The sequence below is a fragment of the Typopeltis vanoorti genome, chromosome 7 (assembly GCF_054136105.1).
Source record: "Typopeltis vanoorti isolate ZY-2024b chromosome 7, IOZ_Tvanoo_1.0, whole genome shotgun sequence".
NCBI classification, from domain to species: Eukaryota; Metazoa; Arthropoda; class Arachnida; order Uropygi; family Thelyphonidae; genus Typopeltis; species Typopeltis vanoorti.
In genome coordinates this window covers 45,718,320-45,741,045 of record NC_143555.1, presented here as the reverse complement: position 1 = coordinate 45,741,045, position 22,726 = coordinate 45,718,320, and the positions used below count along the sequence as shown (strand labels likewise).

Here is a 22,726-nt window from a genome sequence, read left to right as displayed (position 1 = left end):
TGAGTCACTCTTTTAAAACCCAAGATTCATATTAATCAGGAAATATTTCAATATCATAACATAGATAATACTGTATACACTTTTCCATGTCAACCCAAATGCAAAATTTCATTTACATAAGTTTAACCATTAGATCACTATGATCATACTTATAAGAACATTTCTAAGACGGCAATATCCCCAATATCCTTAATTGTAAGTAATACTGACAGAAAACTCAAAACATAAATCCTGTAATCAGAAAAGCTGAAATTGCAATTCATGAATTGGAGCAAAAACACATACCACAGACTGATAAAGCAATGATCATAGGTTTAATCTACAAAACCATGAAATAAAATTACATATTTCTAAAACCATAGCTATAAGAATCAAAAATAAAGTAATAACTATCCATCCATTGCCTGTACATACATTCAGAAAACTGGCAGCTATGCAATATTACAATTACACTCAAGTTTCAACCAATAACAAAGTGACCAGTAGTTCAATTTTAGTCTATTTCATTTAGTAAGCTCCATCACCTCTCTCACTTTTGAGAATGAGAAAATGAAAATAAATTCATAAATGATAAAAATTATAGGATGGATGTGAGTTGTTTCAAGCATGGTGCCATGTTCAGAAACAACTATGAAAAGTGTTCTCATAAGGAAAGATGACACCATGTTTGAAACAACTCGCATCCTATAATTTTATCATTTATGAATTTATTTTCATTTTCTCATTCTCAAAAGTGAGAGAGGTGGAGGAGCTTACTAAATGAAATAGACTAAAATTGAACCACTGGTCACTTTGTTATTCAAAGTATATCACCTGAGATGCGTTTGCGGTATGCTGAGGCACGAAAAGCTGCTGCTGAGGCAGTAAAGACAGCAAAGCAGAAGGCTTAGGAATCCTTTGGAGAAATATTAGACTCATCCTATGCAAATGCAAACAAAGTATTCTGGCAGACCATCCACTGCCTTCGAGGGAAGAAATCGTGCGCAGCAAGGGCAATTAAGGCCTCTGATGGTGCACTTTTAACAAACGAGAAGGATATCCTCCACAGATGGAGGGAATTCTATGAGAGCCTTCTAAACACGGGTGGCCCAGCATTTGTGGACATCCAAGAGGTAGAGATCGGGGCAATGACTAGTCTCAAAGCAGAAGAGGTCCATTTAGCAATAAAATCGCTAAAATCGGGCAAGGCTGCTGGCAATGATGAAATTCGGCCTGAAATGTTAAAAGCCTTAAATCGAGACGGTGTTCTCTAGCTGACTTGAGTGTGTCAGGCTGCTTGGATATCTGGGCAAGCACCAAAGCAATGGCAGACAGGCATAATAATACCAGTCTTCAAGAAGGGAGACCAGAAGGATTGCAGTAACTATCGTGACATCTCTCTGCTCAGCCTGCCTGGGAAAATGTATGCCAGATGCTTAGAAAGACGGTGCAGGAGCATAGTTGAGTCGAAGTTCCAGGAAGAACAATGTGGCTTTCATCTTGGTAGAAGCACAACTGACCAAATCTTTATTTTAAGGCAAGTCATTGAGAAATTTTGGGAATATGCCAAGAATGTCTACACATGTTTTGTGGACTTGGAGAAGGCATATGACTGGGTTCCTCAGGATAAGCTTTGGCAAGTAGTACAGAAGTATGGAGTGGATGGCCAACTATTAGCTGCCATCAAGTCCCTGTATGAATACCCAGAGTTTTGTGTCATATGCCTTCTCCAAGTCCACAAAAGCACAAAGGCTGGACTTTTCACAGTCCCCGTTGGCCTCTGCCAAGGGTGTATTCTGTCACCCCCTCCTTTTCATAATATTTATGGACTGGATTGATAGGCACAGCTGAGGCAGTGAGTGTATCAGAATTGGAAGATGTAGCATTGGATGTCTGCTTTTTGCAGATGACCTAGTTCTGCTTAGCTCTTCCACAGATGACCTCCAGCAGACCCTGGATAGGTTTGTAGTTGTTTGTGCAGATGCCGGAATGAAGATCAGTGTGGTCAAAACTGAAACATTTGTGGTCTCAAGACAACCATTCCAGTGCTCTACATGTAAGTGGAGTCCCAATGAGGCAGGTTGAGAAGTTTAAATACCTTGGGCCCATATTCATGAATGATGGAAAGTGTGACGTAGAGCTAGATACTAGAATTGGCTTAGCAAGCTCAATATTGCAGGAGCTTGGCTGTTTGGTAGTACTGAAACGGGAGTTAAGCCAGAAGGCAAAGCTCGCTGTCTTCAATATAGTGCATGTCCCCATCCTCACCTATGGTCATAAGAGTTGGGTAATGCCTGAAAGAATGCATACACGAATCGGCTGAAATGAGGTTCCTTCGAGGGGTTGTAGGGCTGACAAAACTCGACAGTCAGAAGCTCTGCAATTCGGGAAACCCTCAATACTCAACTGCTGCTTCTCCGTGTTGAGGGATCGCAGTTACGTCGGTACGGGCACCTGGTCAGAATGCCACAAGAGAGGCTCCCTCAGCAGGTCCTCTTTGCCAAGCCAGAGGGTGGGAGGCCAAGGACTTGCTGGATAGATTATATCCAAAACCTTGGGTGGACATGTTTGGGAATCCCACCAGAACACCTAGCTTGGTGGCAGAGGATTGTGACCATTGGAAATTCCTCTTGCAGCTGTTGCCCCCACAACCCAATTAGGAAAGGTGTGCCTTGAAGATGTATGTATGTATGTATGTTTCTCATTCTGTTGTTTATTCCATAAGAAGTTTTCCAATCTTTTTAATTCTTTTGTGGTTTTAACTATTACATTTTATTCTTCAGATTTTAATGCACATGTTATTAGTTTTTTTATATTCATTTTTTATGTATCTTTATGAGTTTTCAATATGTTAGTTTCTTTATTTTGTAAATCTGCCTCCACGCGATCTTTGACATAGTCCTGAGATATGTTTTTACTGCTAACAAAATACAATATGTCCAATTTCTACTTTATATTTTTGATTTATATTAGTAAGCATTTGATAATTTGTCTTAATCATCAAGTTACATGATTTCAACCAAAAAGGTTATCTAAGTAGAGCATCCTATACATAAATATGCTTGTTATTAAATTTATTGGTTCTAAATCTTAATAAAAAAATTCTACCTGTCAAATTATAAATACAAGTGCACATGTATGTGTTTTCATGCTACATGAAAATAGAATATTCGGTCACTAGATAAATAATTTTTAAATATACTGCAAATACAATTAAAATGATTGCTCACCGGCATTTATACTGATAATATCAGGATCATACAAGCCATCATATGCCACAGGAGTACATATTAACTGAAATAAAAATTACATAAAAATTACAATAATTTTTAGTTAAAGATTTTTTTTTTTAAAACAAATCTTTAAACTTGATAAATTTTTATTTAAATATCTCAAAAAAAAAACTTTATTAGTATTATCATCGATATCTGGATTTCCTATGTGAAGTGGCTTTTTTGTATTGAAGGTGTTTGGACCATGGGCTGCATTGCCTGACAAAGTGGTGAATTAAACCTGTTGTCATATTATTATTACATCACACCTCCAGGGAGTCCAAAGACTCATCGAGGGAGGGCATCTACTCTACAACTCTTCATCTCACTCTCCATCAACCTTCATCATCTGACACCAATGCCATCTACCGCTGATTACCACCACTAGTACTTTCACAGACAATCACAAACATCCATGCCCACGGTGGGATTTGAACTCGCAGCCTTTTGGCTGTTGAAAGTTTATTTTTCACTTGGTCAGACTATAATAAATTTAGTTTAATCCTTTATCCAAGTGTGTGCAAACAAAGTTTGCGCCTGAAAGTATCTTTAGGACTGGGGTAAAGTGGTACAACACCGGGCGACTCCTTGCAAAGTTGGAGCAAGCTACAAACACTCCTATCTCAGTATTTCTCATAATGCAAAACACATCTCCTTGCGGATATGTATAATGTTATGCATTAAGGGAGGGGCCACTACCCAGACTAGTTTCAACCTTTATTGAGGTCTCTTCAGTGGGAGCCAGGCCCAAGTGGAGATACCAAGGCAGAAGCATTAGCAAGGTCATCTCCTCCTATAGGAGCTGCCAAACAGTGTGCTACCTTTTTATTAAATTACTCTGGATTTAGAGAAAGATGTTGAAAGTTTATTTTTTCACTTATGCTTCTGCCTTGGTATCTCCACTTGGGCCTGGCTCCCACTGAAGAGACCTCAATAAAGGTCAAAACTAGTCTGGGTAGTGGCCCTCCCTTAATGCATAACATTATACATATCTGCAACCACAAGGAGATGTGTTTTGCATTATGAGAGATACCGAGATAGGATTGTTGGTGGCTTGCTCCACCTTTGCAAGGAGTCGCCCGGTGTTGTACCACTTTACTCCAGTCCTGAAGATACTTTCAGGTGCAAACTTTGTTTGCACACACTTGGATAAAGGATTAAACTAAATTTATTATAGCCTTTTGGCTGGAGAGCGGATACGCTAACCACTCGGCCATTATCTAATATTTCTAAGTAAATTCCACTATCATTTATGACAAAACATTCTTTGTCATCCAATGTTTTCTATACACAGAGAATAGCTGTACTCTCTCTCTCTTAAGAACACTGCTATTTAACTTCTAGGAATGGTCGAACTTTTCTTTTCTTCTGTTATTCTATGAAAGTCTCTGCCTTAAGACTTCCAAGATAACCACTTCTAAGTTATTAAGCTATGGAATTAGCTTCTGTTAGTCTATCTTCAAGCTGATCATAGTGTTTTCTATACCCACAAAATGATTCATGATGGTTCAGTATATGAACACAGGCTGGTGGTTTTTCTCTTACTCACCTCAATTTCTTTCTTTATTTATTTGGAAAGGATGGGCACAACCTACAGCACATCTCTCTTAGAAGAGTCATGATAAATGAACTTTTGCACAGCAAACAGGGCATTTTTTGAGCTTTTGCAACTTCCAATAAATCAGATCAACTCAGCTAGATGCTTAAATGGATGGGTAAAAGTGATAAAACCAAGTAAAAGAAAAAAATGTGTTTTCAAATTGGTATATGTATACAAAGCAACTAGCAAAATTACATTTGAAATTTCTGAACAAGCACATTCAAAAAAAAAAAAAAAAACATATACAAAGTGTAATAAAATAAAGCAAATATACAAAATCTAGAAATCCATGAGGTTAATAAGATTAATAAGCCATTAATAAGCCAAAAATATTTATAAACTGGAAAAAGCATAAATTATTAGTAGTAGTAATAGTGTAACAACTCACCTCCAGGGAGTCCAAAGACTCATCGAGGGAGGGCACATACTCTACAACTCTCCATCTACACCACTCAATCCACCAAATACAATGAACTGCAATACACCAACAGAATCTACCACCCACCACCCATTAGTATTTTCACAGAAAATCACAAACATCCATGCCCACAGCGGGATTTGAACCCACAGCATTTTGGCTGGAGAGCAGATATGCTAACCACTCAGCCATTTTATATGTCAGCCAACCAGGCTGGCATGTAAAATACCAAGTTTACTGCCTATGTGGTACAATCACATAGATGACACCCTAGACACTCTTTGATTGGAAAAGACCTGAGTTTATAATCTTGCTATTGACATTAGGTATTTCATCTCAGAATAAAAGGGCTCTTTCAACTGAAAGTGAATTACTTGGTTTCACATAAGCCAGCAGGTTTTTCTCTCCCAGATAACTCCAGTTTTTCATCCTATAAACAAACAAACCTAACATGAGAACACAGAACAGCAGGCTGATTTGTAATAAGTCCACCATAGGTGGTTTGAATGTCAGTTGTTAGAATACAGACCATCATGAACTCAACAACAGCAGCAGTCGTACAGCAGTAGTACCCCCCCCCCCTTTAGGCTGTCACTTAATAGTCTTCTTCCCTTCAGGTATTATGCATAGCGGCCTGAGCTATCTTTAGCCCTTCTAAGCCATACCTGTCTTGAGGATAAGGTGGCTAGACCTATACCTCCCAGTGTGTCCTATGTCTGTAGTTGCATGAGTTCACGGGACCTGGTTTGGCTGCTTGCAGGAAGAAAAATCCCAGATAAACTGGGGAGAAAAACCTTGCAGTCCATGCCCAAGACTGGCTAACTTGGCTACTATGTCTGAGAAAGATCCTTAAGCTCCTCACGTCGACAACGGGAAACGAACCCAGGACACTCCTTTCCCAGGCATATGGTTGCGAAGCACATAGCCACTCGGCTAACCATGCAGACCACTTAACAGTGATTGCTATTAACACGTTTAAGCAGGGAGAGAGAAAAACTCTCACTGTGACCATGATCTTTTAGCAGGGGAGAGAGAAAATATCTCATGCTGCTACAAATTGCAAATCAGCAGATGCACCACATATCATGGTAAGTTGTTTGAGTGTAACCAAGATGGCAAGGCTCTAATCTCTTCCATGTTGCAGAAGCATCCTATCTCTGTAGATATACATGGGACTGGTTTAGCTGTTTCGAGGGATGAAAAACCCGAGTTACTAAGAGAAAAAATTCCTCCACCTGCATATGAGACTGACTAAAAGTTGCTCTCATCTAAGAAGGGATTCAAACCCAGGTCTTTCCAACAAAAAGGCTCATCTATACCAAATGAACTACAAAAGCTCTCAGAATATATTCTTCTTCAATAGCCATTTTCTGCCCATTGCTGAACAAAGTCCTCAATTCAGTCCCTGAGCTTTCATTGCCACTGAGTTCCAGCCATCTCTTTAATCTCATTTTCCCACCTTCTCTTTGTCTTCCTGTAGCTCTCTTTTCATCTGTGGGATACCATCAAAAATTGCCTATTTTTGAGTGTTACTTGCAACATGACTTGCCATTTGGATATTTTAATAGCTTTATAATGTCTCTTACCCTTGTCTGAGCTTTAACCCAAATATTGTGCTTTCTATCTAGAATGGTAGTACTGAGTAATAATCATTCCTTTCTCTGGGTAATCCTCAACTTATTGGTCAATTTTTCAGTCAATATCCATGTTTCACTTTCATATGTCATGACTGGAAACATACAACTGTTGAATATTTTTCTCTTAAGATAGATTACAATGTTTCCTTTAAGTGCTTCAAGGTGTTTTCCAAAGGCTTCCAACCAAACAGATTACTCTATCAATTTCCTGGTGTTCCACTTGTACTGGCTTTTTGGTGATGTAATTATTATAAATTGTTTTTGTTTATATTCTTTATTTTTAATTTTCTGCATATAATTTATTGATCGCTTGAAGTTTTTTTTGCAGTTTCCTAAAAGAAGAATGTCATCATGAAATCGTAGAAATGAGGAGAAAGAAAGAGATTTTTGTGAAATATAAATAATTAACCAATAATAAATGGGCTGTATACAATGGTAGCTCAGTACATAATTATAGGGAGGAGATTATCCAATGAACTAATAATGTTTGATTAGGTGATTCTTCTAAGTGTAGCTGGAACAAGTGTGGGTTGATGGAGTAGCAAATCTTGTTGAATTTTTTGCTTGTTATGTATTTATTTCTGTTTTATTTATATTTTGCTTTATTTTTTAAGTGATTTCTTTTATTCACTGATTATCAGTCTCTCAGGGGAACCCATAGAGAGCGCGTCCCCTGGGTGGCAGATAGGGGAGCCCACCATGTGTGTGTGTACATGCGCGTGCGTGTGTGTGTGTGTGTGTGTGTGTGTGTGTGTATATATATATATGGTGGGGTGGTCCGAATATACTGAATAAGGACTCGTGGACCAACAGGGCCATAAGGGGCAATCATCTTGATTGTAAGGGAAGCGGCACTCCCATGGCCCCTTAGCTGGATCTATCCTCTCCTTCTTCTACTTTGAGGAAGACCCACTTACTTTAATCTTTCCTATAAGGCCTTATCAGCCAAATCTTCTTACTTTATGACCCTTGTGCTATTAGCTCGAGGGCCATGGGGTCTTTTCATTTCTGGCCTTACAACTATGTCCTCTCTATAAACCTTACTATATTTCTTCTATAATCTACCCTTTCCCCTTCAATATACCTTATTCCTCCCATGGGTTTAAATTCGGAAGAAGGCGAGTTCAGAAGCCTTAAGATAGCAGCCCTACCACTGAACTATTCCATCGTCAGGCTAGTTCCCTGACATGGAGAACATAACCATACTTGTAAGCTGACAGAAAAAGATAATCAGATTGAATCTATGGGAAACGATCCTGGAATGGAAAAGGGAAAACGAAAATGGAAACGACAAAATATAATACACATAGCAAACTGGAATGTAAAAGGAATAGCATATAAAGAAATAGAATTAGACCAGTTATTAAATGAAAGAAATTTTAAAATAGCAGTAATCACTGAAACAAAAAAGAAATTAAAAGGAACTAAGAGAACTGAAAATTTTAATGTGATATACAGTGGAGTCGACAGAGACCAAAGAGCACAAGCAGGAGTCATGATTTGGATTCATAACTCCCTTTCAAAACAGTTAAAACATTATAAATTATGGAATGAAAGAATAACAGAAGCTAGAATAAAAATAGATAGAGGCTATTTAACAATAACTGGTTTATATGCCTCAGAAGAAGGAAGAGAACAGGATAATATTGATTTTTATAATCAGCTACAAAACATATATAATAAAATAAATAAAAATGATTACATAATTTTAGCAGGAGACTTAAATGCAAGAATTGGAAACACGAAAATTAATAGTAATATAGGAATACATGGAGAACACACTATAAACAGAAATGGTAAAAAATTGATCGACTTTGTAGTTTATAATAACCTAACAATAATGAATTCCTTCTATAAACATAAAGACATACATAAATATACTTGGGCAGCAAGAGGATGGAAATCAATATTAGATTACTTCATATTAAATGAAAAGACATCAAAATTTTCACTAGATGTTAGAGTTCACAGAGGATATGAAATAAGCAGTGACCACTTCCTTGTTAAAATAAAATTAAGATTACCACCTAAATGGCTACAAGTAACAAGAACAGAAAGAAAAATTGAAACATTTGTTTATAAAACTAGACTACTGAATGACACAAATGTACAATGGCTATACGAACAAAGAATTAACCAGTATCTAGATAAAATAAAACAAAATGAAGAAATAGAAATAGAATGGCTTAATATAAAAACGATACTAAATGCAGCAGCAAATGAAAGCTTAGGAAAGAACAAAAAATTCAATAAAAGGGAAAAAACTGAAGATCTGGGATGATACAATCAAAGAAATAATCAAAAAGAAAAAAGAAGCCTATCACAAATGGTTAAGCAGTAAAAGATTAGAAGATGAAATAGAATATAAAAGAATAAGAGCCATAGCTAAAAGAGAAGTCAGAAAAAGACATAGAGAATTATGGAATAAATTTGTTTCTAATTTAGAACATAAAATAAGATATAAAATAAGACCCAATGTATATAAGATTTTGAAACACTTAAATGCAGATAAAAGAAAACATAAAATTAAACACCGAATTGAAATTAGAAGAATTTCTAAATTACTACACAGAATTATGGACAGACTAATATTTTAAAAAAGACAACTGGCAAACAATTAACGAAAATGAAAAGGAAATAACTGAAGAAGAATTAGAAATCAGCCTGAAAGAAACAAGAAACGGAAAATCACCTGGAGAAGATAAGCTAGGTTCAGAACTATATAAATACACAGGAACAAGATTCAAAGAAAGACTCTTGTATTTTTAAATAAAATTTACTCAACTGGTATCCCCCCAATAGAATGGAAAAAAGCAATTGTGATTCCTATCTTTAAGAAAGGTAATAGAGATGACCCTAAAAACTATAGAGGTATCAGTATACTAAATTCATGTTACAAAATATACAGCAGAATCTTAAATAACAAACTAATGAAATATTCTGAAAACTTTATTCTAGAGGTACAAAATGGATTTAGAAAAGGACGATCATGTATAGACCCAGCCTTTTGCCTAAAATTAATAATAGAAAAAAGAAGAGAATATAATTTAGAAACACATATTGCATTTATTGACTTTGAAAAAGCATTTGATAAAGTTAAAAGAAACATATTATTTAACATATTAAAAGAAACAAATACCAAATAATATCCTAAAAGCTGTCACAAGTATATATGAAAATAATCAAATACAAATAAGATTAAATCACAAGCTATCATATACGAGAGAGATAAACCAAGGGGTCCGACAGGGATGTCCCCTCTCAGCAACTCTTTTTAATATCTACTTAAATGAAATAATAATAAAATGGAGTAAAAATTTACATCAAGGAATTAAACTTTCACCTACAGTTAATTTAAACACTCTCCTCTTTGCAGACGACCAAATAATAATTACAAATTCTGAAGATAACTTACAGAAAGCTATTTTAAATCTAAATGAGATATCCAAAGATTATGGTATGATAATATCAACGGAAAAATCAAAAACTATGGCCTTTAAAGGACAAGATCCAGCAAGAACTAAAACAGTATTAGATAACAAGATCTTAGAACAGGTGAATTCATTTAACTACCTAGGATGTATGATCACTTATGAAAATGAAAAAGATATAAACATAAAAATTGCAAAATATTTAAAAATAACAGGAGTAATTAACTCTATATTTAAATCAAACCTAGTTCAAAAACAAACCAGGCTAAAAGTATACAATACATTAGCCCTACCGGTCTTAATGTATGGAAGCGAAATCTGGACAATAAAACAAAAAGACAAAGATTAACAACAGCAGAAATGAAGTTTATGAGAAAAACTGCAAAGTATACCCTATTTGATCACAAAAGAAACGAAGATATTATGAAAGAATTAAACCAAGAACCAGTAATTGAAAAAATTAAAAAATATAAACGTAAATGGATGGAACACGTTCAAAGAACGAAAACAGAAAGATTACCAAAACAAGCCTTAAAGTACAAGCCATTAGGAAAAAGAAAACCAGGACGTCCACTTAAACGATTCAACGATGACTTCTAAGGCCGGAACAGGCCATACTAGGCCTAAATCCTTGATACGTATGAGGATGATGATGACTGATTATCAGTATAAAATTTTTGCATAGTAATACATAATATCTGTTCCTCATTGCAATTATTCATCCTTTTGTAAATCCTACCTTCATTACATGTAACCTGTGTAGCTCAGTAGAAGTGTTGTTTGCACTCTATGGCACTTGACCACATGACAAAAAGCATTTGAATCTAGTCACCGACTAGAGGAACATTTTCTAAGCCTTTTCTCGATTGGTTCTCAGATTACTCGATCTCTGGTTGGGCAAAGGTTTTTTCTCCTGGGAAATCGAGTTTTTCGTAAACTCAAGAAAATCGGCTTTCGAACCCACACTATTTTCAGACATCAAAAACATCTCACATTTGACGGTATTTTGTTGGAGATCAATGGATGCAGTGCACTTCTTTTGATAGATAGAAGGATTCAGTTTTATTCAGGAATGGATGAAGTTTTATTCACTACACCTATTCTTTCTGAAAACTGGAATGAAAATTCCAGTTTTCAGAAAGAATAGGTATAGTTACTATAATGTAAAAACATCATCTTCAATAGACGTATACTACTATGTTCACTGGGCATCAACAGATGCCGTATGGTCACTCCGATGTTTAGTGATGTACCACACCAGGCCTCACCATGTAGTCCTGTTGTTTGCTTTTCTGGCGGCCTCAATTCTCTGAAGATCAGTCACTCCACACACACACACACACCATCCATTGATGGTCTACCACTGCCTCTTTTTTCCAGGAACTAAACCTTCTATTACTGTTCTGAGAAGTCCCCCTTCCATTCTTTCCATGTGTCCAAAATATTTTAACTTTCTCCTGTCAACATCCTTAAGGATGCCTTAAAGTTCTACTGATCTTTTCTTACACCCATTCATTTGTACGCCATTCAGTATCGATATCCTCAACAGCTTCTATAACACCACATCTCAAACGCAGATATCCATTTCTTATCTGACTTCTTTAGGTTCCAAGTCTCACATTCACAAGTCGCTGTTGAAAAAACAACTGCATTCAAAATTCTTTGTTCCCATGGAGACAGATCCATCCTTCCAGATTTTAGACAGGTCTCTGACTGTTGTTTTAGCCATTCCTAACCTTTGTCTGACGTCTTCTGAACAGCAATTCTTCACATTAATAATGGATCCCAGGTACTCAAACTTGTTGACTTCCTCAATTCTTTCTCCACTAAGGTACACTTGTTTCTCAAGAGCTTCTCTGTTTGTGTTTCCTTTGAGAACCATAATCTTTGTCTTGCTAGGATTGAGTTGAAGTCCTCTGTTATTATCAGATCTTGTTAACTTTGTCAAAAAGTAGTCCTAGTTCTTCCCTATCATTACAAAGGAGTACTGTATCATCAGCATACCTCAGATTACTGATCAATATCCAACTCCTATTCTAATTCCTGTCCTGAGCTCATCCAATCTTCACACATGATGTCCTCCGCATATATACTAAACAAGTGAGGAGAAAGTAAACATCCTTGCCTAACTCCTTTTCCAACTTGAAGCCAGTCAGTCAATCCAATATCTGTTCTTACAGTGGCTTCTTGCTCCTTATACAAGTTGGCTATCAACCTGATAGTGAGTTGAGGAAAACCCATTCTTTTCATTACTTCCTACAGTTTCACATGCTCAACATAGTCAAAAGCTTTAGAGTAGCTTAAGAAACACATTACCAGTCTGAATTCTTTATATTTTTCTATGATCTGTCTAAGGCAAAGGATCTGATCTCTGGTGCCCTTATCTTTCCTAAAACCTGCTTGTTCCTCGGACATCTCTGCCTCAACTTTGGCCTCAATCCTATTTAGCATGATCTTCAATAAAATTTTGCTTGCATGAGATATCAAACTAATAGTTCTATAATTCTTGCATGCCTTCATATCACCTTTCTTATGTAGTGGTATGAAAACTGACTTCTTTCAGTCTCCAGGCCATGATCCTGTCTCCTATATCCTTGTAATCAATCTATGAAACACTCTTATTCCTCCATCCCCTGTGGCCTTAATTAACTCTGCTGGGATTTCATCTGCACCTGGGACCTTATTGCTGTTAAGTTGCTTAACTGCTCTTTCAACTTCATGCCTAAGTGGACGAGGTTCCAAATCAAAATTTTCCTTATGGGATGGCTCCACATTTTCTTTATACACTCTGCTGTACAGTTCCTCACAGTATTCTTTCCATCTGTTTTTGATTTTCAACTCTTCTATTAGTAATTATCCACTCTTGTCTTTGATCACATTCAATTTAGGCTTAAACTTGTGCTTTAAGTCACAAACAAAATAAAAGATCCTTTTATAATTGTGCCTTCTCATCTGGAACTCTATTTCTTCACATTTGTTAGTATAGAACTTTTCCTTGTCCTGCTTGATGGCTCTTCTGACTTCCCTATGTAATCTCCTATGTCTTCAGTCCCTGTGTCTCTTTGTTTTTCCAACCGCCTTCTTTGGATTAGTTCCCATGTTGAATCTGATATCCATGGGTCTCTTGGTCTTCTTACTGGGCCGAGATATTTCTTCGCAGTATCTTGTATTATCATCTTGACTCCTTCCCAAAGCATTTCTGGTGAATTCTCCTCATTGGTCTCCAAAAAATTATCCAACCGAGTTGATGTTTCTTCTGTGAATCCACTAGGAATTACTCTAACATCCAATCTAATGGGATGTGCCTGACCTGGAAGTTTTCGGAGTTTTAGTCTTACTTTGGCTCTTACTAGCTGATGGTCTGTACCACAATGTGCTCCAGGACAAGTATGCACATCAGAGATGCTTGTCTTCCACCACTGGAGAGCCAGGATGTAATCAATCTGGTGCCTTGACCTATCAATGTTAGATGTCAAAGTATAAGTCCATCGCGGATATTTCTGGAAGCAGGTATTGGTAATAACTAATCCGTTAGCATGGGCAAATTCCAACAGTCTTTCACCATGGGTGTTACGTTCACCCAGACCAAACATGCCACACTCCAGCCTGACTCTCATACTCTTTCCCACTTTTACATTTAAGTCCCCCAAGATGTACAGTATGTCTCTACTTGGTAAGCAGTCCAAAACAGTTTGTAAGTTTTCATAGACGTATACTGCAAAAAAAAAAAAAAAAAAAAAAAAAAAAAAAGTGGTTTTATTGTATCGATAAGTATAGTACAATGCAAAGACACTTTACAGTCTACATATTATATTTAGCAACAAGTAGTGCAATTAGAGACAACTAGATCAAAATAGTCCTACATAAGTTAAAACACATCTCACACAGACTATGCTGCATACATGCAAGCAAAACAATTTTATTATAACACAAAACATTTGTCCTAACATTCTCTTTCAAATTTTCAGGTGCTGAAAATACATGGTAACACCTGTTTACAACAGTAGGTGAAGAAAGCAAATTTTCTACAGAAAATAAAGTATACAAATATTATATATATATATATAACTTGAAAGCAGTTTAAAGTGCATTAAAGATTTTTGATAACATTAAGACAATTCAGAAATGCTAATTTACAAATAAAATTTTATCAAAATAGTTGCAACTAACATGCCATATGACATTTGTGAAAATGTGCCCATCCTATGCAGCGGAGACATAGATATGGAAACAAGTTCCATCAGTCAAAGAATGTGATGTAAACAGCATTTCCATACCCTATCTTAAAGGAACATCTAAACAAACACATGGATTCTTTGCAACTATGATCTGTACACTACCTTCAAACCAGCTCAGAAGTTGTCTTCCTTTCTACCATCTACCAAGGACAAATTACCAGCTCTCTCCCTATCAAGCCCTGTTCGTGTCAACCATTATTTTGGACAGACAGGCCATTCTGCTAAGATTAGAAGTCAAGAACATCAGGACAAGTGCTTAATTTGTAAAAAATAAAAAAAAAATTGGTTGCCAGTACTCTTTCCTTGGTATGCTAGGTAAATGTGTAAAAAATTACACATTTACCTAGCATACCAAGTACTTTAGGTCAAAATGAGACTGTTAATATAAAGGTGCATGTATGCCATACTGTCCTGAAAAAAGGCACTGACCAGGCTATACTAAATTTTTAAAATCTGAGCAGTCTGGGCTTGCTTGCTATGCCACTGACTAGACACAGAGTTTTTTTTGGATCCAAACCAAAATTCTTCATTCCAGTTGATTTAAATTTGATAGTCTATTCACTGAAACTTTGCAACATTCTGCAAATCTCAATTGCTCTGTTTCCACGACAATTTCAAGGTTCTAGAAAATAGCTAATAACTTCATAATATATATATATATATATATATATATTTTTTTTTTTTTTTGGAATCCTCAACAAGCCATTTAATTTTGAATCAGAGCAGCTGTCCATTTTGTTCCTTTGAACTCTAATGGTGGATCTGTTAATTCAGTTGTGACTGAGACAAGATTACTACTACAAAACAAGTAAAACATTTTGGCTGTTAAGACACAATTTTTAGTGAAGATGGCATATGCTATGAGACTCATATCTTGTGATTTATGTTTTAATTTTAGTTAATGATCTTTTCTCTTTCTCTGATGATGTTTGTGGAACATTAAATGAAATATGCCAGAGTATTCAATAAATTCTCCTGATTTTGTACCTTGAGATTACCACTTATTTCAAAGTTCGCAACATTTCATTAATTAAAAACAATATGATACATTAGAGACACTGAAATTGAGCCTATGCAACTTCTATGCCTCCATACCTCCTGAAATCTATGGAAATGGCATGAAGCTTTCGCAATATTGGAAGAGTGTTATTGATTCAAATGAAGAATATATATACTTGATTAAATTAGCAAGGAATTTATTTTTTATATCCTTTGAAAACTTAATGCTAAAAATGACATTACTTTTGGGATGACTTGATAGCTTCCTTTCTCTAACATATTTTATTTTCATTTTCTTATCACTTTATTTCATGCATAGCAATTACTAAGGCAAAACTAGACCTCTGCAAAGCCCTCCCTGCCACACACACACAATAAAGCATTTTATCCTATTCTTGCCTGATCATTCCAGTATTCTGCCATTAGCTACTTTTTTCTGATATATCTTAACCATCTCCTGACTGATTTATAATTTGATACCTCTATCTTGAAATTTTCTTTATGTAATGAAACTCGCTATCTTCTTTCCTACACAGCTATGTCCCTGGAACTCTACCAGTGCTTATCCTTATATTAAACTATGTCATGGATGCTGCCTTTCTAGTGCTTCCCAGTTTGTACTTTCCCCATAACACACAATCATTATCTTAACTAATTTCATGGCTGTATTCATAAGATTTAATATCAAGCACTTCATCCAGTTCACTGACATCAATGTAAGTAATACTCAGTTATTCAACTATGTGTGTGTGTGTGTGTGCGTACACACACACACACACATACATATATATATATGACCGAATGATCATTAACTCGGTTAACATAAAGAGTTTTATGAAGAATTGAACGACTACAACCAAGATTTAAGTAAAAAGGTTTTAATATAAAAACACTACTAGTTTCGGCCTGTAACAGTCTTCTTCAGGTGATATTATAAAAGAAAGAAAAAACACTAAACATTGAAGGTTAAAAGACTATGAACAACATAGACAGTCTCTATACATAATTAGCATGAAAACGTTGTAGTTGTATTTGAAGCTGTTCTTTCGTTTGTTGCATTGTTGGGAGGGCGCGTGCTTGCAGCCTCACGTGAACGCCAGTACATGATTACAGCTGAATGACTATCTGGGAGGTTGTAGCTCAAGTTGTTATTTAGATGAACAGGATTGAAGATGATTTCTCTAGATTCCATGATTTTCTCTCTAGTTCATCACTGCAATAGAAGATGTTAGTAGATTTTTCCCAGCAGACTTTATGACTTTGGTTTTCATCATTAGGATTAGCTGAGAAAAGGATATGACTTGATAATGCACTCGCTCGCTCTCTCTTGTAAGTAATGTCCCTCATGTGTTCTTCCATATGCAATTCGACATATTTGTCTGTCTGCCCAAAATAAGGAATATCACAATCACACAATATTTTATATACACCAGGGTATTTGAGTTGATGATGACAAGGTTTTGGGTGGCTAATTAAGAAATGGATCTTTGGAAGTGGAGTGAACAAGGTTCTGATATTGTATTTTCTTAGAACTTTTGCTAATTTATGTGAAACAGTACTTATGTAAGGAATAGATATATTGCCTTTGAATCTATTTGTTTCTTCTGAGTGATGTCTAGGAGGATTAAGAAGGAATTTTTCAATGATTTTCTTGGAATATCCATTAACTTCGAAAGAAGTTTTCAGATGGTTTATTTCTGTAAGCAGTTCATTTGGGTCATCAAGAAGAGAACGGGCTCTATGTCTCAAGGTGGAAATTATTCCAAGCTTATGAGGAGGGAAATGATGGGACTGACTGTGCAGATACCTGTTGGTATGTGTGGGCTTTCTATATATCAATATTTTGAGTTTACCAGAAGAGCGAGTCAGTTTGACATCAAGAAAAGGCAAGGAATTATCCGTTTCAAGCTCGGCAGTAAACTTAATACTTTGATGTTGGCTATTGAGAAGTTCGAGGAAAACCATAAGGGATTCATGTCCATGGCTCCAAACAACGAAGACATCATCCACATAACGTTTCCAAACTTTAGGTGTTAAAATAAAGGAAGAGATAGCCTTGGTTTCAAAATCCTCTAAGTAAATATTTGTGAGTACAGGGGATAAAAGATTATCCATAGCCAGTCCATGATTTTGTTTGTATATATTATCTTGAAATTTGAAGTAACCGGACCTGATGCAATGTGTAAGCAAGGCTAACATTTTTTTGGATAACTTGTCCTTGAGTATGTTAGCACTTCATTTGTTGGGACATTAGTGAACAAAGAAGTTATGTCCAAGCTAGCCATTATGTCATCTTCATTAACTGTAATATCTTTGATGTATGTAACAAATTCTACAGTGTTCTTGATAAAGGATGGTGACTTGCCTGAAAAACTGTTTAGGTATTTGGCAAGATATTTTGAAAGATTGTACGTAGGAGAATTGATACCTTCTACAATTGGGCATAATGGGGTGTTCTCTTTATGGATTTTAGGAACACCATATATGCGAGGAATTAACAGATGGAGAGAGTGTAGAGATAAATGAACGTTTCGGGATAATTCAGTTGTTGTTTTTAATACGTTGTTTGTACGATTTTGAAGTTCACGAGTTGGATCTCTCTCGAGTATTGAGTAGGTATCATTATTTAGTAATTCAAGCATTTTATTCTGGTAATCTTCAGAGTTAAGGATGACTGTTGCATTGTTTTTATCTGCAGGGAGGATAATTATATCTCTGTTGTTTTTTAAACTTTTAATAGCTTTGTGTTCAGTTGAAGTAATGTTGTCTGCAGATGGTTTTGTGTTATTGATAATAAAGATAGATTCAATAAGTAGAAGATTTGCATCTTGTGGAGGGAGAAAAGAAGTAGCTTTTTCTATTTTTGTAAGTAGTGTCTCCTTTGGTATTAATTTTGGGGAAGAAATAAAGTTTAGACTTTTACTAAGGATGCTTTTTTCTACATCTGAATGTATATAAGAAGATTTGTTGATAACGACTTTGTCAATATTGATGTGTGGTTTTGAGAAGTTCCTATTATTTTGTAATCTTTTTAATGTTTCAAATTTACTTATAAGATTTACTTTGTTATTATATTGTATTCTGGGAAGAGATATAAGTCAGAGGGAGCCAAATCTGTGGAACAGGGTGGATGTTCCAACAATTCATAGTGCAGATCCCTTAGTTTTCCCATTGCTAAAACACCTTTGTGGGCAGGTGCATTGTCATGATGAAAGATGATTTTTTTCTTCTGCAAACTGGGTCTTTTCTCACGAATTTTTTCGTCTAGTCTGGTTAAAAGATCGAAATAATATTCCCCGGTTATCGTTTTACCCTTTTCAAGATAATTAATAAACAAGCATTCCAAAACACTGATGTGATGACCTTTCCTGCTATTGGAACCGACTTTGTCTTCTTTGGCACTGAACAACTGGCTTCTGTCCACTGTTCTGACTGCTGTTTGGATTCTGATGTGTAATGGTAAATACAAGTCTCATCCATATTAATAAATTGACGCACGAAATCAGTTTTATTCTTGTTAAAATGCTCCAAGCACTGTTCAGAGATTTTCATGTGAGTGTGTTTTTGATCTACTGTGAGCAAGTGCAGCACTCATCTTGCAGAAAGTTTTTTCATTTGCAATTCTTCATGCAAAATATATCTTCCACATTCTTTTGAAATGTCTATAGACTCAGCAATTTCAAGCACTTTGACTTGCCGGTCATTCAATACCATATCGTGCACTTGATCAATGATTTCTGGTGTTGTTACATTTTTTGGACGACCAAAAAGATCATCTTAAAGGCTGGTGCGGCCATGTTTAAACTCGACAGCCCATTTTTTAATTGCCAAAAACAAAGGAGAAGAGTGCCCATAAACTTTTATGAACTTGGAATGAATTTCTTTTGGTGTTAAACTTTCCTTAACAAAGAATTTTATAACTACATGATACTCAATTTGATCCATTTCAAGGGATACAGACAACACTTTTGCTTCAGACAGCTGTATAAAACAAACTACTTGAAAGATAACTTGCAATTTCACATGGATGCTTATGACAGATGTACCAACTTAGAAAAAAAAATCTTTCCAAAAGTGTTGCCATCTATGGTCGAGGCCGAGAAATTTTCAGATCACCCTCATATACATACACGCACTAAGTATTTCTTCCACTTCTGTCACCTCCTTACTATCTGCAGTCATTAAAGTTACCTTTCCATAATTACTTCACACACAGTGAAAGAATTCTTTGGCTTACTTGGCTAATTTCCTCTTATGATATGATTCTGCCTTACTATGCTGGTCGTCCTTTTGGTCTGTTCATCAGCATATTAATCACGTCTCATTTTACTTATACAATCATTTTGTTTACTTCATTTACGTTTTGGTCTGTTCATCAGCATATTAATCACGTCTCATTTTACTTATACAATCATTTTCTTTACTTCATGTACTTATCCAATTCTTGTCTAATTTGGTGTATTTCAGAGTTAATGATTTTAATTTCAGTTTAACTGCAAAGTTTTGTTTTGTAACCAATTGTATGGTGGAACTCTGACATGTGGTTCAGCTCTGTAAAATGGATTAACATTCTTTGTTCTAGCTTCACTCTGTGATTATGCTGATGCACTGATGATGGCCTGTTAATTTCAGGCTGAAAGATTTACAATAATAAATTATTATTTTTGTAAATACATGTATCTAATAATCAAATTTCTCATTGTATTCCTTTCACAATCTTTAATGATGCTACTCCACTACCCTTGAGATAACATGGTAACTATCTCCACACATATACTATTTTTAATGTTAGTTACTGGAATCATATATAAAGTCTATGGAGAAGGTAGGCTAACCATTAGTTCAGCACACAGGAATTCTAATTTAATCTAATTTATTATGAAATTTAAGGTCTATAGCTATCCTAATGTTAAATTGCAGTTTCATAAAAGTAAAGCAGTCTTTTGGATGGTTTAACTTAATATAAAAGTACGAGTCTTGTATAGGTACCCTAATTAACAAATGTCATTTTTTGTTTCCTAGTTGGTCAAGTGGTTAGCATATCTGCTCTTCATTAAAATCTTGCCATGGATGCTTATGACTGTCTTTTGGTGGGAGATAAATTTGATCACCTGAAGGGTGAGACCACTGCCTGCTTATTATAAGCTTGAAGTGACTTCAAGAAGCTCCATTTTTTGTCTCTGGATCATGTAAAAATAAATAAAAATACAAAAAAATATAAAAATTAATAAAAATAGGAGAAAAACTCCTTAGCCTGCCCATGGTACTAACAGACAATAAGTTGACAACTTTCTATGGATGAAAATAACATACAGTTTGTTAAAAAAAAGTGTTTTTATATTGAATGTTCACACACACACACACACACACACACATATATATATATACAGGTAACCCTCGCATAACGCGCATGTTAGGTTCCGCAGAAATGCCGCGTCATATAAATCGCATTATGCGAGTCTCAGATCACATTGAAAAAGTAGGGTTATGTTCGAAATCGTTTTTTTTTTTTTTTTTTTTTTTTAATTATATAAATAACACTGACATATCTAACAAAAATATTTTTTTATTTAATTCAGGTAATTCATGTAAGTTAAGAAAACATAAACTATGAAACAAATACATAGTATAAAAGTATAAAAATCACAAATTGTACTTAAACTTCATTGTACATAATGCATAAATGTTTTAGGAAAAATAAAATAGTGCATATTTTAATCTTTCATAGCACGAAACTTTGAGGAGTGGTTAATAATCACTGGTTTTGTCATGTAATCACCTGACGCATTACTACAAAATAGTAGAGTAATTCCATCTTTGGAAACTTTGAATCGAGGAGCTGATCTTTCATTTTTCGAAATATAGATGCGTTTTTGCACTTTTTTTTTCGAATATAACCCGAATTCATCCGCATTGAACACCTGGTCTGCACTATAAATGTTTATAAACTTTGAGAGTTTTTTGTTTAATAGGATTTCCATCCATAGGAATTTTCTTTTGAGGTGCAATCTTCTATTGAAATCATTAGAGATTTCTCCACGTTGCTCGTGTACGCGTTGCTCGTGTACGCGAATATCGCGTACACGAGCAACGCGCTTTGCACTTATCATTGACCCAGCAATAAACACTTTCTCGGATTTTATGTTCATTTTGTTTAATTGTTCGAACTGTTGATTCATTTAAATTCTGAATCCCTGCAAAAACTCCTGGTTTTTCTCCATTTTTCAATCGATCCAAGATTTTGAATATTTTTCTTCGAGAGAAATTAATTTTGTTTTCAATTTGGTTTTCCCCTTTCGTTGCAGTTTGCGGCCATTACTATAAAAATAATTTTTTACACAAAAAAGCAAGCATTACATATTGTATATAACTCACCAGAAAATAAAGTGTTCAGCTTGAGATGAACACACTTATGATTATTAATGCACTTTTCTGGAAGAAACGAGGACAATTTTCAATAATAAACGTTTTATACGGTAAACAATTGAGATACATGCATGCTAAAGGGTATTTTCATTAATATAAATTCGCTACTTATAATTACGCAGGATACAGGCAGACACAAATTTAACGAAAATAAAATTTGATTTTTAAGTCGTGCAGTGAAAAACATATGAAAAGATAAAGGGCTACTACAATTTGTAGACTGCATTATATCGAAACCGCATTGTATAAGTACCGCATTATACGAGGGTTACCTGTATATATTATGATGGTTCATTTACTTGGTAGAAAATATTATTAATTAGTTTAAATGACTGATACCGAGAGATAAAGAGGTGACATGGTTTATTTAAAAACATACTACTAGTTTACTAGTTTCGTTGAATGGATCAACTTCTTCAGGTATCACAATCAAAGAAATATACAAAAAATAACAGAGACTTAAAAATTACATTAACAGTACTAGTACAAAAGACAGCAGTACATTTTGAAAACAGTAATGCAAGCTTGAGTTCCAAATAAAAGTTGATTACGTGCCGTCAAGAGTGCGCCAGTATTGAACAGAGGCAATGTGTGCGTCAGAGAGATTGAAACTTAGGCTGTTATTGATATGGGAAGAATCTAATGTAATTTCTCTAGATTTCGACAATCTTTCTATCAAGTTCATCATAGCATAGGATATTAGAAGTCTGTGTCCAGTCCACAATG

The 22,726-nt window shown here is 35.3% G+C and overlaps 1 protein-coding gene across 1 annotated transcript in view; it reads right to left on the bottom strand.

The window, feature by feature from the left end:
- PNPase (polyribonucleotide nucleotidyltransferase 1) overlaps nucleotides 1–22,726 on the bottom strand; it is a 440,058-nt gene that overhangs the window by 305,769 nt on the left and 111,563 nt on the right. Inside the window, exon 5 of the mRNA XM_090395838.1 lies at nucleotides 3,210–3,273. Coding sequence (XP_090251964.1) covers nucleotides 3,210–3,273 — 64 coding nt within the window. The remainder of the gene's footprint in view (nucleotides 1–3,209; nucleotides 3,274–22,726) is intronic.